This window comes from Molossus molossus, unplaced genomic scaffold, assembly GCF_014108415.1.
Source record: "Molossus molossus isolate mMolMol1 unplaced genomic scaffold, mMolMol1.p scaffold_m16_p_1, whole genome shotgun sequence".
Taxonomy (NCBI): domain Eukaryota; kingdom Metazoa; phylum Chordata; class Mammalia; order Chiroptera; family Molossidae; genus Molossus; species Molossus molossus.
In genome coordinates, this window is record NW_023425344.1 from 1,230,131 (window position 1) to 1,257,788 (window position 27,658).

Consider the following 27,658-nt stretch of genomic DNA (forward strand, 5'->3'; position numbering starts at 1 on the left):
GGAAGAAAGAGAGAAACACTGATGTGAGAGAGAAACATCGATGTGAGAGAGACACATCAAGTGGTTGCCACCCACACGACCCCAACCAGGGCCGGGGACAAACTGCAACCGAGGTACATGCCCTTAGCAGGAGCCGAACCTGGGACTCTCTGGTCCACAGGCCGACACTCCAACCGCTGAGCCAAACTGACCAGGGCTCTTTATTGATTTTAGATAGGGAGAGAGATAAAAACATCAATGAGAGAACATTTATTGGCCGCCTCCTGCATGCCCCCACACAGGGATCAGGCCCATAACCTGGGCATGGGCCCTGACCGGGAATCAAACTGGCAACCTTTGGATGCATGGGTCGATGTTCAACCACTGACCCACACCAGCCAGACTATAAGATCAATCTTGCAAGAAGTTTATACAGTTCAATCCTTACTGGATATGTATCTCGAAATAACTCAGTCTAGCAGATCAGAAAAGTAGATCCCAAAGTTATATATAACACTAATATTTAGTTTTTAGTGTTTGTAAAACCAAATATTTGTAGTTTATTTCCATTAACCTGAGTTCAAATTTGATATTTATTTGGTATAGAATAGGCTTTAGAAGTTAAATGCTGATTTACAATTATTTTATTTTTAAGAGATAAGAATAACTCAGCATGTGACAAAAAGCCCAGGAATCATTAGGTCTTACGTACAGCATCATTCATCAGTAACCCACTAGCAATCCAACTTTAATTCAAATTTTTATGAAATAATAACCTGGTAGGCCCAGCCAGTATGGCTCAGTGGTTGAGCATCAACCCATGCACCAATAGGTCGCCGGTTCGATTCCTGGTCAGGACACATGTCCAGGTTGTGGGCCCCAGTGGGGGACATGCAGGAGGCGGCCAATCAATGTTCCCTCTCATCGATGTTTCTCTCTCACCCTCTCCCTTCCTCTCTAAAATCAATAAAGAAAAAAATTAATTAAAAAAAAAAAAAAAGAAAGAAATAACCTGGTGGGACTGAGTGGCAGACAGACTCTAAGGTGGTCCCATGACCCATGCCTCCTAACATTCACACCCATGTAAACTCCTTCCCCTGAGTGTAGGTGGGACTTGTTGAGTCACTTCTAAACAACAGAATAAAGGTGACAGGATGTTTGTGATCACGATACCTAAACTGTAATGCCAGTCTTGCTAGGGACACACACTTGCTGGTTTTGAAAAGCAAGCACCTGCATGCTGAAAAGCTGCCTATGGCCAGAACCATGTAGAAAGGAACTGAATTCTGCCCTGGCCGGTTTGGCTCAGCGGTTAGAGTGTCGGCCTGTGGTCCAGAGAGACCCGAGTTAGGTTCCCGCTAAGGGCACATACCTAGGTTGCAGTTTGTCCCTGGCCCTGGTTGGGTGAGGGCCATGCAGGAGGCAGCCACTCGATATGTCCCTTTCACATCAATGTTTTTCTCTCTCTCCCCGACTCTACCTGAACAAAAAGTGGAAAAATGTCCTCGGGTGAGGATTAAAAAAAAAAAAAAGGAACTGAATTCTGCCAAGAGTGTGAGCTTAAAGTTAATTCTTCCTCATTAGAGGCTCCAGCCCTGGCTGACATCTGCATTCTAGCCTGCAGAGGCCTGGACTAAGCTGTACCCAGGCTCCTGACCCCCAGAAACCAAGAGATAACAAATGTGTTGCTTAAGTCACTAAGTTTGCAGTAATGGTCTTATGTAACAGATAATAGAGAATCCTTGAGAAAACCCAGTATATTTCCAAATCCAAAACACTTGACAAAAAATAAAACCTGATCTTTTTCTGTTGTCTTCTCAATAAATGTATGAAAACTAGGGTCTTAACACGGTATTTTAAGAATGTTACAAGAGAGTTCATGAGATGGGCTAACTGCCAGAAACTTTTCTCAAGAGAGATTCACATGACAGCTACCAGAGGCATTTCATTATTACCAGTTTTCGAAGGGAAGTACATTTCCACCTGTCAAGTGCACACACTGCTTTTATTTTAGAAAGCAAGTATACAGAATATAGGAGAAAGCTCTTTGGTGTTTAAATTTTTCCTTACTATTCCCCCCACCAGCATCATTGCCCCTAAAGCACTAGGTATGTAGTCCACACCCAAACATTCTTACCAGTTCCTTTATTAGTAACTTCTATAAAACACACAAGCAACAAATGCCTGACTGTGAATGAATGTTAAGTGCTACTATATCTTAATTACGAAACTGCATTTATAAATGCATTTTTACTGTTTGTCAATACTCTCAATTATTTCATCTCAATATAATTACTCAGTTATATCTCACTCACTCATAATTTACTCTGGAGAAAAGAAACAAATAACAAATTATTGGCCAGGACTTACAAATTAAAAATAAAAACTACAGTGATACCTCGGTTCTCGAACGCCTCGGATTTCGACCAAATCGGTATTCGACCAGGAGATTCGAGAAACTTTTGTCTTGGAATCCGAACAAATATTTGGAACTCGAACTTCCGAGATGAGCCGAGTTGAGCCGAATGGCGTTCATTCGGCCCAGCACGCCTTGCTTGCGTCATCAGTGTGAGTGCAGAGAGTCACGCTTTGTGGAGAGAGTCACGCTTTGTGGAGAGAGTCACGCTTTACACTGAATTTAACCCTTAGACATACTGTACACTTTTATTTCTTGTTGAGACTTATGTTTTTCTACATATATATACAAATTAGGCCAGTAAATAGGCATTTTCTGGGGCTTGGAACAAATTAATCCAGTTTCCATTATTTCCTATTGGGTTTCATTGCTTCGGTTCTCGAACAATTTGGTTCTCGACCATCCTCCTGGAACGAATTATGTTCGAGAACCAAGGTATCACTGTACTTTGTTTGTTGGGGATAAAAAGTGTGCTAGTCACACCTGTGAGTCTATGTCACAGCTTTTACTATTGTACCACATCATGAACACGTACACAGATTCACCGACCTCTGCCCCGTAAGAGTTTACATCTTTCTATATCAGTATAATATACAAAAACATTTCTCTTGTCCACCACACACAGTAAGAAAATACAGTCGTCTTCAGTATCCGTGGGGATCAAATCCAGGACTCCCAGGGCTACCACAGTCTGGGGATGCTCAAGTCCCATACATAAAATGACAAAGTATTTACATATAATCTGTATTAGCACAAAGACTACAGCAGGGTACCCCTACATATCACTTCATTCAGCATAGTACTGGTTGTGTGTAAATTTCAAGTTTTGCTGCTTTCCAGAATTTTCTGGGATTTTTTCCCTAACAGTCCTATCTGCAATTGATTGACCCTGCAGATTCAGAATCCACAAATATGAAGGGCTGACTGGACCATGTACAGGTTCAGTGACCCGAGAACTAAAGCTGACAGGTACTATCAAGGAGCCCTCATCTTTTGAGGTTAAGCAGCTGATCGGATTCTAAGACAATATCTTACAGAAATGCCTGGAACAAGGAATAGAGTGATACACTTAAAAGCAATTAAGGCTCCCGGTTTGATTCCCAGTCAGGGCACATGCCTGGGTTGTGGGCGTGATCCCCAGTAGGGGACATGCAGGAGGCAGCCGACTGATGTTTCTCTCTCCCTTCCCTCTCTAAAAAAACCCGTGAAAACATTTATTTTAAAAAGCAACTAAAGGCTAAAAGAATGTGGAATTTAGTGAGAGTCGAGAGGGAGAGCTTTACTTCATCTGTTTCCAGGCAGGAGTCTCCCCACACACTTTAAGTTCTATGGAATAGTTTTGCTACATTTCATTTCCAAACCTTAAGTCTTAAGAATTAACATCAGCCCTGGCCTGTTGGACTCAGTTGTTGGAGTATAGGCCTACAAACCAGAGTTGCGGGTTCGATTCCAGCCAAGGGCAAGCACTTTGGTTGCAGTTCGGTCCCCAACCCTGGTCGGGGTAGTGTGGGAGGCAACCAGTTGATGTGCCTCTCACATAGATGTTTCTCTGCCCCCACGCTCCCGACACCCCACTTTATCTAAAAATAAAATGGAAAAAAATCCTCACGTAAGATTTAAAAAAAATAATAATAACATCAAAGTAACAAAAGACAGAAAGGTTCATAAAAATTTACTCACTCTTTTCACTTTCTGTCCAATTCTTAGATTCCACTAAATCACCTGAATGCATAGCAGACATAATCTTCTGAGCAACACTGGAGAGTGGTATCTTACAGAGATCAAAGCCTACAAATGCCTCAGAATTTTCCATTTTCATAAAATCCTAAACATAAGATAAACATAATACCTATATATTAATTCTGAGATTTCAAAATAAGAAAACATTTGAAATTTTTTATGTACTGAGACCTTCATAAAAATTACTACATTAACAAACACAAGAAATAAGTATTAACTGTCCCCTTTACATATAGGATAGTTAATAAGAAAGCAATGGTTAGAGGTTCATTTGGGGTATTATGAGGAATAAGTAACAAAGTAAAGAAACCTATTTTCTAGTTAACCAATTTTGAAGCAAGCAATTTACTCAAATACTCCGAGATTTCAGACAGCTGTTGTACTTTCCAAATATACAAATCTAATAACATAAAAATTATTTTTAACTGACTTGCATAATGACAGACATACAACCTGACATTCTTTCACTCACACTGCTCAGCTGTACTGGGCCCCTGGGCTGAGCAAGTGAAGGTCTGGAAGGGACAGTACAAATAACCAAGTAGCTGGTCAGACATCTAACATATTTGGCACTAATTTTAACAGAATTTGCTATTTCATTAGCCAGTAAACCACGTGACATATTTTTCACCACATTTCTGGAGAAAAATCAAACTTAATTATCTATTCCAAGGCTAGAATCAGAAAAAAATTTCTGAAGCATATTAAGATCTACTTCATAAATTTTAAAATAATCTACAAATACAATAATTGGCAAAACATTTTTGGTCAATGGAATACAAAAATTATCAGGCCTCATCTGTCACCTACACATACCCATTTTCTGATGGCATAGTTGAAACATTCCATAAAGATCACCTATAATGTAGTTTTTTTATATGAAGAGCAGGTAGTATAGTCTTGGAGCAAGAATGTTCTTGAAGGTAATACCTATTATCTTTTCTTTATAAAGCTTACATAGCATATAACAGAGACCATGAATAAATTAGGCATTAAAGAAGCATTTGATGTAATAACTGATAAATAAGCTACTTCAAATTATTTTATACTAACTCTTAATTTCTAATTTTCCAAATACTACATTTATATCCCATTTAAATATTTTCACACCAGCCCTGGCCGGTTTGGCTCAGCGGTTGGAGCGTCGGCCTGCGGTACAGAGAGACCCGGGTTCGGTTCCCGCTAAGGGCACGTACCTCGGTTGCAGTTTGTCCCTGGCCCTGGTTGGTCGTGCGGGTGGCAGCCACTCGATGTGTCCCTTCACATCGATGTTTCTCTCTCTCTCTTCCTCTCTCTCCCTCCCGCTCTATCTGAACAAAAAATGGAAAAATGTCCTTGGGTGCGGATAAAAAAAATAAATAAATAAATATTTTCACACCAAAGAAACTGATTAAAATAGAATTATGGCCCTGTCTCGTTTTGCTCAGCAGTTAAGAGCGTCGGCCCACAGACCAGAGTGTTCTGTGTTCAATTGCGGGCAAAGGCACATACCTCAGTTGCAGTTCAGTTCCCAGCCCTGGTTGGGGCTGTGCAGGAGGCTACCCATCACTCTCTCTCACATCGATGTTTCTCTCTCTCCCCCTCCCACTCTGTCTGAAGATAAATGAAAAAATATCCTCAAGTGAGGATTTTTTAAAAAAAGCATTGTGCATCCTTTGAGCAACCACGTCTACGAAATTTTGAAATTTCATTTAAAAGTCATTCATTTGTAAGTCACACTGAAGTTAAAGCAGTGCTGAAATGTCTTGCAGAAATTTTGAGTGCCCAGGACCCAGCCTGTAAAATGAACAATAGCCCACAGACACCCAACATTTATTGTGGTCTAAGTAAGAACATTAAGAGTCTCAAAGTCTATAGCAGAAAATTATGAGAGAATACAGTCAGAGTGACAGTTTTTTACTTTACAGTCAAATATAGACTTGGCTATTTCATATATTAAGCTCTACAGCTTTAACAATGCTCAAAGTTTTACAAATTTAAAAAATATTTAACAGCAGAAAATTTCCATTTCTATAAAACAATTAAAAATATAGCTCTATTAAAAATATTTGCATTTTATAATACAATTGTCCCCCTTATCCATGGGAAATACATTCCAAAACCCCTAGTGGAAGCCTGAAACCAAACAGAACCCTGTGACCTAGTCTATTCCTATATACACATTCTCACTTAAAGGAAGAATTTTACGGCTTCTCTTTAGCATATCCGAATTGCCAGCATTACTCTTCTTGCACTTTGAGACCATTATTAAGTAAGGGTGACTGGGACACAAGCACTGCAGTATTGTGACAGTTGATCCGATAACAAAGACAGCTAAATGACTAAAAGGCAGGTAGTATACAGTGCAGACATCATGCTGGATAAAAGGATGCTTAATGTCCCAAACTGGATGGAGCAGGTCAGTGTGAGATTTCATCACATACTTCAGAATAGTGGGAACTTTAAAACTTATTAGTTATTTCTGGAATTTTCCATTTAGTATTTCAGACTGTGGTTGACTGCAGGTGATTGAAACAGAAGAAAGCGGAAACTGCAGATAAAGGGACTGCTACTGTAATGCTTTTTCCCTATAAGTAAAAAGCTACCAGGGCTAAGTGCCACCAAGTAAATGCTCAAGTCATATAAAGCGCTAATACACTGAACAAACATATTATAGAAAGAAAAAAACAAACTGATACAATACTTAAATTCATTAAATTAAATGTTCAATTGACCTCAAGTTTAATTTTTTAGTACTGTTTATTAGCTATATTCTCCTAATATGTAAAACATTAAAACACAGCATATATAGTAAAGACTCAGTCTTCAGTAATTTTCAATCTTTAAGATCAACAGCCTTAATCTTTGATTGGTTTTCTAAATTCTCCACGACATCTTTCAGATAATCTTCATCTTTACAAAAATATACATATAATTCTCTTTCCATTTGATGCAGTTCATTAGATGCCAAAATTTTTCTTTTTGTCTTTACATCAGCAAGAATATCAGTAAGATGATGATTTAGTTTGTTCAGTTGAGATTCAACCTGATGAAACTGCTCCGTTAACTCCTAAAAGGAAAATAAAAATGCTTTTAATTGCAATACCAATCATAAATTTAAAACGTAATTTACATGGAAAGAATATAAATGATATAATTATTCTCACAATTTTAGCAACAAATGAACCTCAATTTAAAATCTGTAAGTTGCCCCGGCCTGTGTTACTAAGTGGTTAGAGTGTCGGTCCCTGCACCAAAGGGTTTCAGCTTCGATTCCCGGTCTAGGGCATGTACCTGGGTTGTAGTTTCCATCCCTAGCCCTGGTTGAGATTTGTGCAGGAGGTAACCAATCAATATGTCTCTGTCACATCAATGTTTCTCTCTCGCACTCCCTCCCTCCCACTCTCTCTAAAGAACAATATAAGAAATATCCTCAGTTACGGATTAACAAACAAAAAAATCCATAGGTTTAGTATACATTTTAAAAGATGAATTGCAACAACTTCCAATAGGCAATTTTAAGTGATTCAAAGCAAACTCTTACTCACTGAAGAGTATCTGATTCGTAAAAATTGTTCTGCATATTCATACATTCAACAAATATTACTGAATGCCTATCATGTTCCAAGCACAATGTTTAAGACTCTATGATTATAAGAACACCACCTCCTTCGTGGAGCTTACATTCTGATTTTTTTTTATCCTCACCCGAGGACATATTTTGATATTTTGTTCAGATAGAGTAGGAGGTGAACCAAACCAGCCAGGGCTTACATTCTGATTAACAAACCTTGTTTTAACCTAATCTGTTCATTCTAGACATAAGAGAAACTGAGATAGCTCTGAATAGCAATTACCAATAAAAAAAATTACTGTGTGCTCTGGCCAGTTTTGCGCAGTGGTTAGAGCGTCGGCCTGCAGTCCAGAGAGACCTGGGTTCAGTTCCCGCTAAGGGCATGTACCTCGGTTGCAGTTTGTCTCTGGCCCTGGTTGGTCATGCAGGTGGCAGCCATTCAATGTGTCCCTTTCACACTGATGTTTCTCTCTCTCTGTCTCTCTCTTCCTCTCCCTCCCACTCTGTCTGAACAAAAAATGGAAAAATGACCTTGGGTGAGGATAAAAAAAAAAAAAAAAAGAATTACTGTGCCCAGCCAGTGTGGTTCAGTGGTTGAGCATCGACCTATGCATTTGGCACCAAGAAGTCACCGGTTCCATCAGGGCACATGCCCAGGTTGTGGGTCTGATTCCCAGTTGGGGGGGCATGCAGGAGGTGGCCAATCAATGTTCTCTCTCATAGATGTTTCTTTCTCTCTCTCCCTCTCCCTTCCTCTCTCTCTAAAATCAATAAAGGGAAAAAAAATTACTGCAACAAAAATCTCCATTTGTCTTTTCCAATTTTTGTAAATGATAAAATTATGTGACATTCAACAATCCTCCTGACTCCCTAACATTAAAAGCACCTTATTAACAAGTTTCCATGGCTTTCTAATCAAGTATTCGACTCCTAAAAATTTACAGCTACTATTACCAAAGAGGTTCTCAGAAAGCCTGTTGCTCCAACTACCTCATAACCTTTCACAGCTTCTCAGCAAAAGCCACAAGCATGCAATAACCTGGGGCCCTTGTTATAAACAGATTCCTGTACCTTACTCCACACTAAGCTACTCAAACTCTGCAACAGGACCAAGAAGCTACATTTCAACAGGCTCCCTAGTGATACTAATGTACAAGTTCAAGAATGATAGCTTAGCACATGTCATAAATTCCAGAGAATAATACTTAAACTCCATTTTTTTAAAAAAGCAGGTAATGCCCTGGCTGGTTTGGCTCGGCGATTAGAGCATTGGCCTGTGGTCCAGAGAGACCCGGGTTCGGTTCCTGCTGAGGGCACGTGCCTCAGTTGCAGTTTGTCCCCGGCCCTGGTTGGGTCGTGCGGGTGGCGGCCACTCAATGTGTCCCATTCACATCGATATTTCTCTCTCTCTCTCCCCCTCCCACTCTATCTAAACAAAAAATGGAGAAAGTGTCCTTGGGTGAGGATATTAAAAAAAAAAAAAAAAAAAAAAGGCAGGTAATATCTACATTAAATGGTCTCCTTTGGAGGAAAATTTGGTAAACTTGAATACCATGAGAAACAACAATCTTACCTTTAATTTCAATACTAAAGATCTTTACAACAGTTGCTAAAATAATACTCCTACAGACACTGATTCAATGTTCAATTTCATTAACAATAAAAATGTAAGTTAAAATTGATATGGATGGCATTTTTGTACCTTACTGGGTTAGGGAGAAACATTAAATAATGATACCCTTATAAAATAAAATCACCCTATTTTAGGATACAATGTTTCACATTTTAGCATATCTGAAATTAACATGCATTTTATGTTGGAGGGCATCATGTAATTGTTCAGAAACAGAAGAAATGCTGTATCAACATTTTAAAATGTGATAAAAACACTTAACAGGAAGTTTCCCCTCTTAACAGATTCTTAAGAGTACAGTTAAGTATAGGCGCAATGCTGTACAGCAGATCTCGAGAAATTTCATCCTGCATGACTGAAACATTATCCCTGACTAACAACTTTCCACTTCACCTTCTCCAGTTCCTGGCAACCATCGCTCTACTCTGCTTCTATGACTAAGTTTATGTATGTTGAATAGAATTGTGTATTTGTCCTTATAGCTTGGCTTATTTCACTTAGCATCATTTCCTCAAGGTTCATGCAACTTGTCACATATTGCAGGATTTTTTTCAAGGCTAATATTCCAGTGTATGAATCTACATTTTCTTAATCCATTTCTCCACTATGACATTTAGGTTGTTTTCATATCCTCGCTATTATGATTAGTGATGCAATGAACATGAGAGTGCATAGATTTCTCTGAGATTCTGATTTCACTTCCTTTGTTTAAATGGCCAGAAGTGGGACTGCTATATGGTAGTTCTATAGTTTGCAGAACCTTAAAACTGTTTTCCAAAGCAGCTGCACCATTTTGCATTCCCATCAACAGTGCACAAAGGTTTCCCTTTCTCTACATTCTCACAAATATTTCCTGTCTTTTGTATTTTTGATAATAGCCAAGCCAATAGGTTTAAGGTGATATCTAATTGTGGTTTTGATGCATTTCCCTGATGACCTGTTGGCCGTTTGTATGTCTTCTTTGGAGAAATATCTATTCAAGTCCATTTTTAATTTGATTATTGGTTTGTTTGTGGGTTTTTGTTTGTAAATCCTCACCCAAGGGTATTTTTCCATTGGGTTTTTAGATAAAGTGGGAGGTAGGGAGGAAGAGAAATATCGATGTGAGAGACACATCAATTGGTTGCCTCCTGCACAATCCTGACAAAAACCAGGGATCGAACCCGCAACCGAGGTACGTGCCCTTGACCGGGAATCAAACCTGTGACTCTTTGGTCTGAGGACTGATGCTCTAACCGCTTTAGAAATACTCTATTTATATTGGCTTGTTTTTTCTTTTTAATGTATATTCAAAATATGATAAAAATATTATGTCTATCTACACCTAAATGGTATCTTTTTTTTTTTTTTGGTATGTGCCCCTAGCAGGAACCGAACCCAGGACTCTCTGGTCTGCAGGCCCACACTCCAACCGCTGAGCCAAACTGGCCAGGGCCTAAATGGTATCTTATAATAAAAATTCTAAATTGCCCTGGCCAGTTTGGCTCAGCGGTTAGAGCGTTGGCCTGTGGTCCGGAGAGACCCGGGTTCGGTTCCCGCTAAGGGCACGTACCTCGGTTGCAGTTTGTCCCCGGCCCTGGTTGGTCGTGTGGGTGGCAGCCACTCGATGTGTCCCTTTCACGTCGATGTTTCTCTCTCTCTCTCTCTTCCTCTCTCTCCCTCCCACTCTATCTGTACAAAAAATGGAAAAATGTCCTCGGGTGAGGATTAAAAAAAAAAAATTCTAAATTAAAAATCATTGTGTCAGTTTAATAGAAACAGTTTTTTCTTAGCAATTCATAAACTGACGGTGTATTATACAATCAAATGTCTCCAGTAGACATTTAAATTGTGCTGGTGGCATTGTAAATAGGTACGACTACTTTAAAAAGCAGTATGGCAGTATCAAAGGCAATAAAAACAAACAAAAAAACTCCTACTTCCAAGAATCCATCCAAATGAAAGTACTCAGTAATAATCCTACTTCCAAGAATCCATCCAAATGAAAGTACTCAGTAATAAAAAGCTACATACACAAAATATACATGATGTCATTCAAGAGCAAACAAAAGAAAACAAACACTGTCAAAGTATCCAACAATGGTGGATTGGTTACAGAGATTATGACACAGTAATTAAATCAATAGAGTACTGTAACATTAAAAATTAAGAAAATTATTTAGAATTGTTCTACAGACAAGTCCAAAACCGTTTAAGGAAAATTGGTAAGTTAATTCAGTAGTGGATAGTCTTCAATTAATATATACTTGTACTTTACTTTAGTACCTGACAAAACCAAAAAATTCAAAATCAATCAGAGATCCAAGATGACAGCAGAGTAGGTAGAAGTTACATTTACCTCCTCCCAGGACCAAACTAGAATTACAACTCAATTTAAAGAACTCAATACCAAAAAATCAACCAATCCAGTAAGAAACAGGCAGAGGACCTGAATAGACACTTCTCCAAAGAGAACATGAAGATGGCCAATAGACATATGAAATGATGCTCAACATCACTAATTGTCAAAGAAATGCAAATTAAAATCATAATGAGATATCATCTCACACTTATCAGAATGGCTATCAATAAAACAACAAACAAGTGTTGGCAAGGATGTAGAGAAATGGGAATCCTCATGTACTGTTGGTGAGAATGCACTATGGAAAAACCAGTTCCTCAAAATTAAAAATGAAGCTGCCTTCTGACCTAGCAATTCCAATTCTGGATATATATCCGAAGAAATCCAAAACACTAATTCGAAAGACTATATACATCCCCATATTCAATGCAATATTATTTACAATAGCCAAGATATGGAAGCAACCCAAGTGCCCATCAACAGATGAGTGGATAAAAAAGTTGTGGTGCATGTATATATATCCAATGGAATATATCTCAGCCATAAAAAGAATGAAATATTACCATTTGCAACAATATTGGATGGACCTAGAGGATATTATGCTCAGTGAAATAAGTCAGACAGCTAAAGATAAATACCCTATGATTTCACTCATATGTAGAATCTGAAGAACAAAATAAATGAGCAAACAAAATGGAAACAGACTCATACATAGAGAGAAGATTGATGGCTGACAAAGGGGATAAGGGTTGGAAGACTGGGTAAAAAAGGCGAAGTAGTAAAGTACAAAATAGTCAGGATGTAAAGTACATCATAGGGAATATAGTCAATAATAAAACTGTAATAATTAGGTATGGTACCAGGTGAGTAATAAAAATATCAGGGGAACACTTTGTAAAGTATGTGACTGTCTAACCACTATGCTGTACACCCGAAACTAATACAAAATAGTACTGAATGTGATATGTAACTCAAAAATAAAATTAAATATATATATATATATATAAAAGAATAGATGATAATAGCCCAATATTAACCATAATACATACTTTCAGAAAAAAATTTTGGCAGAACCACATTTTTGAGAACAGAGGAATAACTTTTTTTTTTTTTTCCCAAATGAGAATAAAGGAAGTATCCCATACTAGATAACATTTTTAAAAACAAATCCTGTGTAACAACGTTACTTCCATCTTTAATCCTATTGTCTGTAGTAAAAATACCTTGCTGGCCTGATGATAATGATTAGAGTACAACCAGTTTTATTTTTTTAATATGTTTTCAATGATTTTTGAGAGAGATAGAAACACCAATCAGCTGCCTCCTGCATGCCGCCCCCCGACTGTGTACTGAGCCGGCAACCTGGGCATATGCCCCAACTGGGAATGGAACAGGAACCTCTTAGTCCATGGGACAATGCTCAATCCACTGAGCCACACCAGCCGGGCACAACCAGTTTTATTTTCCTTATGGCTTTTTTTGATCTTATTTATGCTCAAAGAATAAGTTTGTGGTTTTTTTACTATTAACAATTAAGCTGTTTATCTGTAAAAATATTTAAAGTGAAAATGTTTTTGTTCTAATGCTATGTAAAAAAGAATAAAAAAGATACGTAAGTAAAGGTAAAAAGCATATACCTTGCAAATACTAACCAAAAGAAAGATGGTATAGCAATATTAATATCAGACAAAAAGAATGCTAAGACAGAAAGCATAACAGGAATAGTGAGGTTCATTATGTAATGCTAAATGGTTCAATTCACTGCAACTAAATCCAGCAGGATAATAATTCACTACAATTTTAAATTTGGATTTAACTTGAAAGAACTGATAGAACTACAAAATTTCTGAAATCCACAATCATGGATTTGTATAAAATAATTATCTATTGAAACAAGACAAAATCAGTAAAAGTTTAAAAAAACTAATCACAGATGCCACTTGACACCCATTAGGATGACTATTACATATATTTTTTAAAAAGAAAATAAAAGTGTATGCAAAGATATGAAGAAACTGGAACCCTTGTGCATTGCTGGTGGAAATGTAAAAAGGTACAGTTGCTATGGAAAAGTTTGACAGTTTCTCAGAAAGTTCAACAGAATTATACCATGATCCAGCGATCCCACTCCTAGGTATATACCCAAAAGAAATGAAAACAGGGACTCAGATACTTGTACACCAATGTTTATGGCTACATTATTCACAACAGCCAAAAGGTGAAAACAATGCAAGTATCCTTCAACAGATGACCAGATGAACAAAATGTAGTATATTATATGCAATTAATATTTAGACATAAAAAGGAATAACACTGTGACACATGCTACAATACAGATGGAAACTTATGGACAGTATGCTGAGATAAGCCAAACACAAAACAGTAAGTATTTATGATTCCACTTATATGAGGTATCTAAAACAATCAAATTCAGAGTTAGAAAGTGGAACCCAGGTTACCAGGGGCTGAGGAGGAGTGGGGATTGAAGGAGATGCAGAAGTTCTGGAAACGTGTATTGGTCACAGTTGCACAACATTATGATTGTACTTAACAGCACTGCATTGTACACTTTAAAATGGTTAAATTGTGCCCTGGCCAGTTTTGCTCAGTAGTTAGAGCATCAGCCCGCGGACCACCGAGTCTTGGATTTGATTCCAGTCAAGGGCATATACTTCGGTTGTGGTTTGTCCCCGGCCCTGGCCAGTGGTGTGGGAGGCAACCAATCGATGTTTCTCTCTCTCGCCCCCTTCCTCCTACTCTATCTGATGATAAATGTAAAAATATCCTCGGGTGAGGGTTAAAAAAAAGATTAAATGGTAAATGTTTCCATTTTGTATATTTTACCACAATAAAAAAAAAAAATTTTTGCTTACCAGATTTTAAAAATCATTTAAAAAACTAATCACAAGCCTTCCTGTTTCAAGGAAAGGTAGACTAGTTATTCAGATCAATCCTCCTATAGGAAAAAAATGTAAAAGGCAAAATATTTAAAAAATCAAACGAAATGTTGTTTTTTTTAATTAAAAAATTTTAATTTTTTTGCCTGGCCGGTGTGGCTCAGTGGTTGAACATCAACCCATGCACCAAAAGGTTGCTGGTTCGATTCCCGGTCAGGGCACATGCCCAGTTTGTTGACCCAATCCCCAGTTGGGGGGCACGCAGGAGGCAGCCAACTGATGTTCTCTTTCATCAATGTTTCTCTCTCTACCCCTCTCTAAAATCAATAAAGAAAAATAAATTAAAATTTTTTTTTGTTTTTGAGAGAGAGGAAGGGAGAGAGATAGAATCATCGATGTGAGAAAGACATAGATGAGCTGCCTCCTGCACATCCCCCACTGAGAATCAAGCCTGCAACCCACAACCCGGGCATGTGCCCTAACTGGGAATCTAACCAGGACATCTCAGTCCATGGGACAACACTCAATCCACTGAGTCACACCAGCCGGTCAAATGAAACAAAAGCTTTCTGAAAACAACAAAGATGCTAAGACAGTAAAAAGAACTGGATGTCCATAAAACAACCCATATTGGTAAGGGAGCCCAGGAGCAGTTTTACTCTAGGGCAACTGCCAATCTTAGAAAACTGGAACCTATAGTTCTTGAGACAAAATGAATAAGAGAAAAGTCAAAGTCCAAGGTCCATGGAAGATGGGAGGTCAAACAGAAAAACTTCTTCATAATAGGCTTAGGACTCAAAGGACACCAATAGCCCTGACAGGTTTGGCTCAGCAGTTAGAGCATCGGCCTGCGGTAGGTACAGAGAGAGCCGGGTTCGGTTCCCGCTAAGGACATGTACCTCAGTTGCAGTTTGTCCCCGGCCCTGGTTGGGTCGTGCGGGTGGCAACCACTCGTATCCCTTCCACGTCGATGTTTCATTCTCTCTCCCTCCCTCTCCCCCTTCCATGCTATCTGAACAAAAGAATGGAAAAATGTCCTCAGGTAAGGATTAAAAAAAAAGGACACCAACAATCTTAAGATCAGGATGGTCCAGAATGGAAGAACCTTTGATTAGAATTAAGGTCCAGATAGGAATCACTTAGGTCCTCTAAAGAGTTTTTAGACTTTAAACACAATTTAAGGTTCAGAAATGGTAGTGTCCACATAACCTAACAAAATAGACATGAAAGCAAATAACATTTAAGAATTATTTATTCATAATGATAAGAAGTTCCCTTCACCAAAAAGACAATGATTTTAAATTAGTATGCTTTGGAAAATGGTGATGGGTCAATTTGGTAATTCAAAGAGGAAAAAATAAATAAAATTAAAACTCTACTTCATGTCATACATAAAAATAAATTCCTGACGGATTAAAGTATTAAAATTGAACAGTATAACCTTAAAATAAAGTAAAAGGGACTTTCATTATGATGTTAAGGGAAAACTTTAACAAGACATACAAAACAAGCAATAAAAAAGAGCAAACCATAAAGAGTGACAAATAATATCAAAGTTAAAATCCAAAAAAAAAAAGCCCAAAACGAAAAAACTGTAAAGACAAAAGACAAGCCACAAATAGAAATACATGTAACACAAATAAATAACAAAGGACTGGCATTTAAAATATATAAGTATCTCCTACAAATGATTTTTAAAAAGGAAATAAATAACCTAAAACAGGCAAAGGAGATGAACAAGCAATTTTCAGAAAAAGATTAATGGCCAGTAAACAACTGAAAGGAAGCTCAACCTCCCTGATAAGGGAAATGCAAATTACAACCACAGTGGGATGCTACTTTGTATCCACAGATTAAGAGAAATGTTAAATCAGAAAATGCAGTATGATGAAAAGGATATGGATAAATAGCATCTCTTAGACACTGCTGGTACAATACCGCACAACCATTCTGGAAAACAATTTGATGAACCCTGTGAAATTGAACCTGTGATCCATCAATTCCACTTCTGACTGAGAGTGAGATTGAGTGCATGCATGTGTGTGTGTACATGCACATGAATGTGCAGCTACAAGACAAGCAACAAGACTATCCATGGCAGTGTCATCTATAATAGCAGAAACTGGAAATAACCTAAACATCTATCGACAGAACAAATAATTAAAGTATGGAGTTTCATACAATGGAGTGCTAAATAAAAAAAATAACCATAAATGAGCTATAGCTTTGCATAACATGGATGAATCTCAAAATTATATTAAGAAACAAGCAAGTTATTAAGTAATACATGTATATAAAGTTCAAAACATATAATTTTATAGTATAGGAATATATAAATATATACATTATCTGAAAAAACTACAAATAAAAGAAAATGATAAAATTAAGCACAGTAGTTACTCTTTGAAGAAGTAGATGAATGCTATTAGGAGAAACATTCTATAAGTGTACACAGAATTTTATGTTTTTGTTTGTTTTTTTTTCTTTATTGATTTTTAGACAGGAAAGAAAAGAGAAAGAGAGAAACATCGATTTGCCACCTCCTGCATGCCCTCCACTGGGGATTTGACCCACAACTTGGGCATGTGCCCTGACCAGGAATTGAACCGGTGACCTCTTGGTGTATGGGTTGACACTCAACCACTGAGCCACACCGGTTGGGCTATACACAGTATTTTAAAGATATAACTCCAATGTGCTTTTTGCTAAGATCGGTGAAAAAATATACAGGTGTGGTTTTAGTTTTAGTTTTTTAATTCTTAGCATTACATTTCCTTATATGTCTGAAATATTTTATAAATTTAAAAAATTTTGTGTGCATTATCAAAACTATCTGAAAAATGTATTTACATGTGAACAAAAAAATGCGAGATATAAGAAAATAAACTTTGTATTAGGGCAACAAGTAATATTTTCCTCATGAACATTTTCTTCAGTATCTTTTACAACGAATATTATTATTATTATTATTTTTAATCCTCACCCGAAGACACTTCTTGTTCAGATAGAGCGGGAGGGAGAGAGAGGAAGAGAGAGAGAGAGAAACATCGATGCGAAGGGACACACCGAGTGGCTGCCACCCGCACGACCAACCAGGGCCGGGGACAAACCGCAACCGAGGCACGCGCCCTTAGCGGGAACCGAACCCGGGTCTCTCTGTACCGCAGGCCGACGTTCCAACCGCTGAGCCAAACCGGCCAGGGCCGAATATTATTTTTTAAAGCATTTTTAATTACTATGGCAAGTACCCACCTGATCACTAAGCAAAAGTTGTTTTCCTCCTTGATACAAAGCATCACAAAGCATGTCCACATCATTATTCAGTTTGGACAGAAAGAAAGAATGTTCTTGAGAAGATATTGCCAATTGATCTTGTACTATAGAAACATCCTGTTTCAATTTCTCAGCCACTTCCTCCAGGTTTTCATGGGTTATAAATAATTCTTTTTTCTTATTTTCTCCTTCTAAAAGTTGATAAAGCCTAAAATGTGAAAATAAAAATTAAGAGAAAAAAATCCTCAAGTCAGTTTTCAAAATTACGATCCACTGTGTGGGGACATCTTTGGGGACAGCTAGTAACTTAAAAAAATACGAATCTGTCTGCTTTGTTAAACCAAGCAACTGAAAACAATCCAACTAAAATACTATCTCATTAGAGAAATATATATTCAAATCATTGTATCTGAATCCCCCGTTTTCCCATATAAAAAATACAAAATTTTTTTACTTTAACTGCCATTAACCTATTTCAAACAAAGTACATTTCAGAGATACCTACCAAGAAAACAATTCTTTCACAGAATACAACTATGATGTAGTAGAAACAGCAACAAACTTGAAACAGAAGCCCTTGGTCTAAGTTCTGGCTGTTATGTAAGACCTAGGTCAACCTGAGACTTAATTTTCACATTAATATCTACCGATGTTAAAGGATTGTGGTAGATTTAAAAGAAAATTTGAAACTATAAAAAAAAATGCAGCCCTGGCCGGTTTGGCTCAGCAGTTAGAACGTTGGCCTGCGGTCCAGAGAGACGTGGGTTCGGTTCCCGCTAGGGGCGCGTACCTCAGTTGTAGTTTGTCCCCGGCCCTGGTTGGTTGTGCGGGTGGCAGCCACTGGATGTGTCCCTTTCACGTCGATGTTGCGTGTGCGCGCTCTCTCTCTCTCCCCCCGTCTCTCTCCCTCCCACTCTATTTGAACAACAAAAAAAGAAAAAATGTCCTCGAGTGAGGATTAAAAAAAAAAAAAAAGTAAAATGTTTAAAAAGCAATAATGAGCTACATAAATAGTAATAGTGAACTTGTTACACCAGTCTTGTCTATATTTAGTTCACAAATTAAATTCCTTTTTTTTTAATCCTCACCTGAGGACATTTTTTCGTGTTTTTGTTCAGATAGAGTGGGAGGGAGAGAGAGGAAGAGAGAGAGAAACATCGACGTGAAAGGGACACATCGAGTGATTGCCACCCGCATGACCCAACCAGGGCCGGGGACAAACTGCAATCGAGGTACATGCCCTTAGCGGGAACCAAACCCAGGTCTCTCTGGACCGCAGGCCGAAGCTCTAACGGCTGAGCCAAACCAGCCAGGGCACAAATTAAATTCTTGATGAGCCATGAAGCCACTTTAACACTTCAAACATTAGTGGCGGAAAAATCCTACTGGGCGAATGGAAAAATGAGAGGCAGCATCTTCTACAAAGAATCTGCTCTTTTTCTTATAAATATAATATTTGATTATTTAAACAAGTTGTAACAGACTTGATAAAACTTTGTTCTTATGAGAACTATACAATTTCAGGGGCCACCATTCATGACATCAATGTCACCCTCTGAAACTGTGTAATGAGGCAGCCCTATATATGCCCCTCAACAACAAAAAAAACAAAGGATTAGATAATTTTCCTCTGGTCCTAGAGAAAAATCAGGAGTAGGATCCAGATTTTTGAGGCCTTTGACTACTTTAGCCCCACAATTTCAGTATCCCTGCCCTGTATCATCAATTGCTTAGACATCCAGAAAAGGCTAGCATTCATTCTCACTGACTCACCTAACTAGACACAGAATTGATGTCTCCTCCTCTACCACTACCTTCTCCAAATGGAGTCAATTCTCTGCCCAGCAATTCCTACTATACTCTAAGCTGTATCCAAGAGTCATGCTGGAGTTAAACTCCTGCACCAAATCTAAAATAATAATGGTGCTCAAGGTAAGTAAGGCCTGGTATATATTCATTCCTCCAACCCAAAGCAACCCAATCCTCTCAGCTCTACAGAAGCTACTTCCATATTTAACATGAATGGCAACAGGGAGCAAAATATTAAAAAAGAAAAAGACATATATAAAAGGGAGAATAGCCCCGGCCGTTTTGGCTCAGAGGTTAGAGCATCGGCCCACAGACCAATGAGTTGCAGGTTCAATTCTGGTCAAGGGCACGCACCTCGACTGTGGCCCTGGTTTGGTCATGTGACACAGAGGCAACCGATCGATGTGGCTCTATCACATCAATGTTTCTGCCTCTCTCTCTCCCTCCCTCCCACTCTATCTAATGATAAATAGGAAATAGCCTCGGCCCCTGGACGGTTTGGCTCAGTGGTTAGAGCGTCAGCCTGTGGTCCAGAGAGACCGGGGTTTGGTTCCCACTAAGGGTGTGTACCTCAGTTGCAGTTTGTCCCCGACCCTGGTTAGTCGTGCGGGTGGCAGTCACTCGATGTGTCCCTTTCACATCAATGTTGCTCTCTCTCTCCCCTCCTCTCTCTCCCTCCCACTCCATCTGAACAAAAAATGGAAAAATGTCCTCGACTGAGGATAAACAAACAAACAAACAAACAAAAGAAAGAATATATCCTTGGGAGAGGAATAAAAATAAAAGTGGGAGAATAGCCCGACCCGTGTGGCTCAGTGGATTGAGCATTGTCACATTAACTGCGAGGTTCCAGTTTGATTCCCAGTCAAGGGACATGCCTAGGTTTTGGGCTCAATCCCCAGTAGGGGGCGTGTAAGAGGCAGCCAATAGATGTTTCTCACATTGATGTTTCTATCTTCTCTCCCTTTAAAAAAATCAATAAAAACATTTTTTTTTTAAGTGGGAGAATAAAAAGGCCAAAAATGGAGTGCAAAGAGGTTTTGTAACTTTCCACAATTTCAGTTCAAACTCTAGTATTTTACACAAAAGAAAAAATAATTACTCACTACAGAAAAAAATGAAGCATACCTGTGAGTAGAATAATCCTTGGTATCAATGGTATTCCTTGGATTTATCTGCTGAGATACTGATGGGTCAGCTAGCATTTCTAATTGCTGGTGGAGCATCACATTACTTTGACTAAGTTCTTGAACCAAATTTTCAAGATGACGATGTATGTCCCAATGCTTTCTCAATTCAATTTCATAAGATAACTGCAGAAGTTCAAATGATGCCTTTTGCTTTATCAACTGATTTAAAACTAACTCTTGTCTTTCTGTATAATAGTCTTGTTTGGCAATCTGCAGATCAAAATCTCCCTTCACAACTGGCATATTCAATAACTGAGCATTCTCTTTTACCACAGTAGGCAAACTTTTGTCTTTTATATCAGTAATTTGTTCTTCAAGTTTCAGAATCTGATTGTTCAAGCTAGAAATTTTAGCATCCAAATTATCTTTCCCAAGAGCCTACACAAAGAAAACAATTATATTTCAAACTGTATACATAAAATTCAAATAGTTTTGAAATTATTTTCACTTTCCATTTTAGGTTAGCAGATAATATCCTCAATAAAAAAATAATTTCCTATTAACAAAAGCCAAAAAAGCATAGTTTAAAAAGATAAAGTGTAGACCAAGTCAAGGGTAAAGCCAGTATAAATTGCTAAATTTTAATACTATTATAACCATATATATACAGTAATGGCTACCATAATACATATCTTGTCATGCTTGTCTTAATAAAAATGAGTAGCACAGTACTTACTGATTACAAATGTATGCTATTTAAATTTTTCTCAAAATCAAAATAATCTCAGTAGCTATTCTTCTAGTTTGTCGGATGATTTTAGCAATTCTAAAGAATGACAGGACTTCAAACATTATTCTAAAGTTTGTCAATTTCAGTAACTAATTTGGTGCTGGTCTTCAGTTTCAGGAAGTTGTATTTTATTTTTTATTTTTTATTTTTTTATCCTCATCCGAGGACATTTTTCCATTTTTTGTACAGACAGAGTGGGAGGGAGAGAGAGGAAGAGAGAGGGAAACATCGATGTGAAAGGGACACATTGAGTGGCTGCCACCCGCACGACCAACCAGGGCTGGCGACAAACTGCAACCGAGGTACATGCTCTTAGCGGAAACCGAACCCGGGTCTCTCCGGACCGCAGGCGGACGCTCTAACCGCTGAGTAAAACCGGCCAGGGCTTTTTTTAAATTTTTTAATTTAATTTTATTTATTTTAGAAAGAGAGAGGACGGGAGAGGGAACAAAAGGGAAGGGAATGGGAAAGAGAGAAACCTCAATCTGTCCTATTTATGTATTCATTGGCTCATTCTTGTGTGTGCCCTGACCAGGGACTGAATGGTGCATCAGGGGCAATGCTCCAACCAACCAAACACCAGCCTGGGCTCAGAAAATTGCATTTTTACTCAACTATCTAGTGGTTAAATTACAAAGAATGCAAGCTTTCCAAGACAGCAAGTGAATATCTGTCATACAGCTATACATTCTCAACAAAGAATCAGGGTTTCATTTCACTGAACTGAACCTCTAACTTCATTAGCACCATACTCTGGTCAGAGCAAACAAGGCAGAATACCCACAACACAGCAATAAGGTTCTTTACTCATAAAAATAAAGTTCATACATCATAACAAAGGAAATTTCAGTGCATCTGTATCTGAAATCAATACAAATTTCAAATTCAGAATACAAAAATACTTTTGTTTAAAATTAGTTACATAATGTGGCTGGGATTATAATTACTATTTCTGTCCTCCACTAAAATGAGGATCTATCTGTATGAAACACTTACCATTTCATGACTAAGCACTGAACAAAGAAAATGTAATGACTTATTACATCCCCCTTTCTGAAACTTTAATATCAATATTGTATCCTCCATTACTAACTATTACAATGAGTCCAGCCTCATTTATCACTTACCTTGCTAGTGAGTCTATGAAGATTCTCCTCCGCCCATTTTATACTTGACTTCATGCTCAAATTACGTGCTTTCAAGTGAATTAACTGATGCTGAGCACAAATGTATGCTAGCTGCAACCTAGCCATCTCTAGCCGTCTCTCCTCAAGGATTTCTTGATTATCACAAGTAGATGGTGCTTGTATATCTAAAAGCTGAAAATTTTCTTCATTTGAACTTTCAACCAATTCATGTATACCCTGAAAGAACTGTTTTTTGGTATATAAAGTTAATGCTGCTGTGCTTTGCTCTTCTTGGCTAAGGTATTTTTCCAAGGAAAACTGGGATAAAAACACCAATGGATTTGTCCCTTGACCCAAATTCGAAGGTCTGAAGAACATCATCAGTTTTGCAACTCCATCTGTAAGAGCCTGAAGTTCATTCTTAATCTTACTAATCATAGCAATTAGAATTCCTTGACTGTGCTTCAGCTTTTTAGTGGCTGCTGCTTCTTTAGCATTTAACCTCAGAGATTTGTGCCTAGTTATGGAAGTCATCAATTGGCATTTATTACGTCGTTGAATTTTTAGGTTCTTTAATTTCTGCAGAGTCTGAACCTCATTTTCTAATTTCTCTAGCTCTTTGTCATCCAGGGTAGGTGTCTTCAGATTAGAAGTTTTACAGGTTTTAAGAGCTTCATCCAATGCTGCTCCTTCTAGGATGGGCTTGCCTGATTTTTGAAGAATGCTGAAAGCTTCTAATTCTTCTTCAGACAACACGTTCTGTTCATTCACTGTCCCACAAAACCACTTCAAAAATGACTGGTATTCAACAGTCTCAAACAACCAGTCAAAATCTTCCCCATTAAGAACATCAGCTTTGGGATAATCAATTTTTTTTAATGTTTCCACAAAATCTTTTCCACAACTCATGGTTTAACTCCGCTAATTTTTGGTAACTGATATGGATTTATGGTACTGATATTTTGAAAACAAATCCAAATACAAACCAAACTAATTTTAAGTCCACAGAAAAGGGGGAAAATATTTTTAGAATATATAATGATTTCTCCTAAGGGAGAAAAAAAACAAGTGTTAGACCACAAATAAGGTGACTGTATCTTTAGCTAAATATCAAATGACACCATTTAGCCCAGAGGCCGCTGTCTCACCAGAAAGAAACAAAATAAACAATCAGGGTGTAATTCAGAACACTGCCACATTAGGAACCTCATTAACAAGACACTCTTGTCCTGTAGGTGTGGTCGCCCCATGCACCAAGAGGTCGGGTTGGATTCAAGATCAGGACACATGCTCAGGTTTGTGGGCTTGATCCCCAGTGGGGGTCATGCCTGAGGCAGCCAATCAATGTTCTCTCTCATTGACGTTTCTCTCTCTCCCTCTCTCTGTAAAATCAATAAAGGAAAAAAATATTTAAAAAAAACAACAAGACTCGTTTCCCAGAAGATAAATGGCTTAAAATACATTATAGTGTATACAACAGTAGCTCCATTTTTAAAAATATTTATTTTTATCTTTGAGAGTATTACAGATGTCGCCCCCCCCACCCCCACTGTCTGTGCCTATGGGTTATGCATGCAAGTTCTTTGGTTTACCCCCCTTCCCCCCAGGTTCGCCAGCCTGTTCCCGACTTCCACGTCTCTGCATCTATTTTGATTGTAAGCGTATCTGCTAATCGTATTCCACACATAGTGAGATCACGCGGTACCTGTCTTTCTCTGGCTTATTTCGCTCAGCATAACACTCAGGTCCCTCCACTCTCAAAGGGTAGGAGATCTTTCTCCTTACAGATCAGCTCCTTTTTCATTCAAAAGGAGGGCGCCCAAGCACCCCCAGTTCCCAGCCTGGAAGCTTCTGCGGGGAGTCCGCAGAAAACACTCACCTGGGCGGCCGAGTCTGCCTCCGCCATTCACCCCAGTGCCCAGTGCCGTCCGGACGGAGGACCTGGCGGGCAAGAGAGAGGCTCAGGTGCCCGCACCACACCGCGGAGGCCGGTTCTCCCGCCACTGGAGCCCCCGCAGCGCGGCAGGCATTCAGGCAGGGCGTGCAGCTCCTCACACTCGTCCGCGCCTCCAGTGGACCCCAACAACACGCGCCCCGGCGCCCTGCCGCCACCACCCCCACTCCTCACCCGCGCCCCTCGCTCTCCCGCCGGCGCCCCCACTCCCTCACCCGCGCCCCTCGCTCTCCCGCCCGGCGCCCCCACTCCTCACCCGCGCCCCTCGCTCTCCCGCCGGCGCCCCCCCTCCCTCACCCGCGCCCCTCGCTCTCCCGCCGGGGCCCCCCCCTCACCCGCGCCCCTCTCTCTCCCGCCGGGGCCCCCACTCCTCACCCGCGCCCCTCGCTCTCCCGCCGGCGCCCCCCCTCCCTCACCCGCGCCCCTCGCTCTCCCGCCGGGGTCCCCCCCTCACCCGCGCCCCTCTCTCTCCCGCCGGCGCCCCCCCTCCCTCACCCGCGCCCCTCACTCTCCGCCGGCGCCCCCCCTCCCTCACCCGCGCCCCTCGCTCTCCCGCCGGAGCCCCCGCTCCCTCACCCGCGCCCCTCTCTCTCCCGCCGGGGCCTCCACTCCTCACCCGCACCCCTCTCTCTCCCGCCGGGGCCCCCACTCCCTCACCCGCACCCCTCTCTCTCCCGCCGGGGCCCCCACTCCCTCACCCGCACCCCTCTCTCTCCCGCCGGTGCCCCCCTCCCTCACCCGCACCCCTCTCTCTCCCGCCGGTGCCCCCCCTCCCTCACCCGCACCCCTCTCTCTCCCGCCGGTGCCCCCCTCCCTCACCCGCACCCCTCTCTCTCCCGCCGGGGCCTCCACTCCTCACCCGTGCCCCTCGCTCTCCCGCCGGGGCCCCCCACCCTCACCCGCGCCCCTCGCCCTCCCGCCGGGGCCCCCCCTCCCTCACCCGCGCCCCTCGTTCTCCCGCCGGCGCCCCCACTCCCTCGCCCGCGGCCCCCGCCGGTCGCCGGTCCCCGCCCCTGGTCCCGGCTTCCGAGCGGCGGACTCCGACAGCACCTTCCGGCTCCTCGCGCTCCTGAAGGGAGTCCCCAGGGGCGCCCGAAGAGAGGAGGCAGCCGGTGGTCGGCGCCGCCCCGAGGCCCGCGCCGCCCAGGACTGCGAGGCCGACGACTCACCTCGGGAAGCTCGGCCGCGCCCCTCCGCGCCGCCGCCGCACTCCGCGCCTCGCACTGCCTCACGGGAGCTCCTCACCGCGCGCGCGCAGAGGACCCCGTCGGGGCCGCGGGGCGACCGTCTGCGCAGGCGCGGAACAGGAAGCTGCGGGGCCGCAGAGGGCGGGCAGCTCCTTACAGGGCGCGAGCTGATTGGCTTTGTCTTAGGGGCGGACCCGAGGCGGGGCGGGGCCAGGCGCGCTTGGGGTCCGGGCTGCAGTCTTGCGGAGGTTCGGCCTCGCGCAGCCCTCCGGCCTTGACGTCCTGCACCCCGAAGACCGGTGCTCTCCCCGCGCGATGGGCTCCTCCGCTCAGTCCAGCTCCCTGCTCTCGGACCCCAACCCCCGCACCCTAGTGAGAGGCTTTTAGGCGACAGCCCCGCTGCCAGGAGCGTGGACCGAGCCAGCCCGAGCGCTCGCCTGCTGCGTGACCCGGGCAGCCCCGGCCCAGCGCCCGCGTCCGGTCAGAGCCCCTCGGAGAAGTCGTGCGAGTGAGCGGGTCGTGGGCCTAGAGCGATCGGAGCAGTGCCCGGCGGCCTCCTGTTTTATGACTCGCTTTACAGTCTCAAAATGAACGCTATTTCGAAAGCAGTTTGAGAGCCAGCCCTTACCTGACCACTAAGCGAGAGCCGACTTCCCCCACGGTCCCATTTTCAAAGCATAGCTTCTGAAGACGGTTTAAACTCAGTATGGACACTGTTTCCAGCCAGTGCCAGAAGCAGGCCGAGTGTAGTCGAAGGACAGAGCGCGGAAATAAGGTTGCCAAGTTCCATGCAAACCTGGTTGATGCCATCCCGTGCAATGAACGCAGCTTTGGGGTTCTCATTCGTTTTGGACGGAACTCATTTAGTACATCTGCACCGGGCAAATTAGTCTATTTATTTACCAGTCTTCTACAAATCAACGTCTAAATATATGCAAGGATTCTCTCCACACCAAATGACTAAGGTGGCTTGTTAGATAATGAATGCCCTAGTGTGACATTGGAAGGGCAGAAGTCTTTCTGGATAATTTTTCTTAATATGTTTAAGGTGAGAAAAAAGAAAAGACTGTTTTAAGGCAGATATCACAAATTAATCTTGAGTTGGAGATACTTTCTAGTGATTATTTGTTTTACTTTTTTATCCTCTTCTAAAAGACAGTAAAGCCTGAAATGACCTGAGAAACCAACGGGGGGCGGGCCCACCCCTGAAATGGGAGGGTAAATGGATCCTGCAGGTGGGCTGCAAGGCTAGGTTAGAGCCCCTGGACCAGTGGGACCCCATCAGCCAATGGTGGGGACAGGGCCTGGGGGTTGTCCTGGGGCAGGAGATAGGAAGGAGTTCAGCTAGCTTGCAGGAAGTGAAGGATGTGCAGGAACTGCCTTCAAAAAACTGCTGAGCCCTGGCCACCTGGTGCAGTGGTTAGAGTGTGGGCTGCCCATGGAAGGGGCACAGGTTCAAGGGCACCTATTTGGGTTGCAGGTTTGATCCCCTGCCCAGGCACATATGGGAGACAACCAATCAATGCATCTCTCACATCGATGATGATGGATGTTTCTCTCTCTCTCATCTCTTTCTCTCCACCTACCCCCTCCTTTCTACTTTCTCTAAAACTCGGTGTAAAAATATCCTCGGGTGAGGATCAACAAAAACAAAAGACAAAAAAAAAAACAAAACAGTTCTTTAAAAAAAAAAAAAGTTTGCTGAGGAGGCAAAGATTGAAGGAGAGAGAGACAGGAGGAGCAAAAAGACATGAGATGAGGGGGTGGGAATGCAGGGCTGGCGGAGGGTTTGGGTTTTGTTTTGTTTTAAGATGGGAGGAACTTGGAGA

The 27,658-nt window shown here is 41.2% G+C and overlaps 2 protein-coding genes across 4 annotated transcripts in view; both read right to left on the bottom strand.

The window, feature by feature from the left end:
- POLN (DNA polymerase nu) overlaps nucleotides 1-5,344 on the bottom strand; it is a 134,899-nt gene extending 129,555 nt beyond the window's left edge. Inside the window, exons 1-2 of the mRNA XM_036279945.1 lie at nucleotides 5,332-5,344; nucleotides 4,076-4,220 (exon numbers count right to left, since the gene is read on the bottom strand). Of these exons, the coding sequence (XP_036135838.1) occupies nucleotides 4,076-4,214 (139 nt within the window). The 5' untranslated portion in view covers nucleotides 4,215-4,220; nucleotides 5,332-5,344. The remainder of the gene's footprint in view (nucleotides 1-4,075; nucleotides 4,221-5,331) is intronic.
- Nucleotides 5,345-6,863: 1,519 nt separating this feature from the next.
- HAUS3 (HAUS augmin like complex subunit 3) lies at nucleotides 6,864-25,827 on the bottom strand. 3 transcript variants are annotated; one of them, XM_036243792.1, is made up of 5 exons: nucleotides 25,812-25,827; nucleotides 22,689-23,736; nucleotides 20,770-21,209; nucleotides 17,812-18,040; nucleotides 6,864-7,184 (listed from the first exon to the last, which is right to left on the bottom strand). In XM_036243792.1, exons 2-5 carry the CDS (start codon nucleotides 23,595-23,597, stop codon nucleotides 6,951-6,953), a joined length of 1,812 nt encoding a protein of 603 aa, XP_036099685.1. In that variant the 5' UTR covers nucleotides 23,598-23,736; nucleotides 25,812-25,827; the 3' UTR covers nucleotides 6,864-6,950. The 3 variants fall into 3 exon arrangements, with proteins under 3 accessions (XP_036099685.1, XP_036099678.1, XP_036099695.1); XM_036243785.1 differs by lacking the exon at nucleotides 25,812-25,827 and adding an exon at nucleotides 24,568-24,629; XM_036243802.1 differs by lacking the exons at nucleotides 6,864-7,184; nucleotides 20,770-21,209; nucleotides 25,812-25,827 and adding an exon at nucleotides 24,568-24,629 and having other exon boundaries at nucleotides 17,939-18,040.
- Nucleotides 25,828-27,658: the final 1,831 nt, after the last annotated feature.

Bases quoted from the DNA above. Each gene is read 5' to 3' on its own strand.
- HAUS3 (XM_036243792.1), bottom strand. From the start codon at position 23,597: ATGAGTTGTGGAAAAGATTTTGTGGAAACATTAAAAAAAATTGATTAT. The intron at 18,041-20,769 runs GTATGCTTCATT...TTCACATTTTAG, and splicing joins AAGGATTATTCTACTCACAG to GCTTTATCAACTTTTAGAAG. The intron at 7,185-17,811 runs GTGGGTACTTGC...TTTTCCTTTTAG, and splicing joins AACTTTTGCTTAGTGATCAG to GAGTTAACGGAGCAGTTTCA.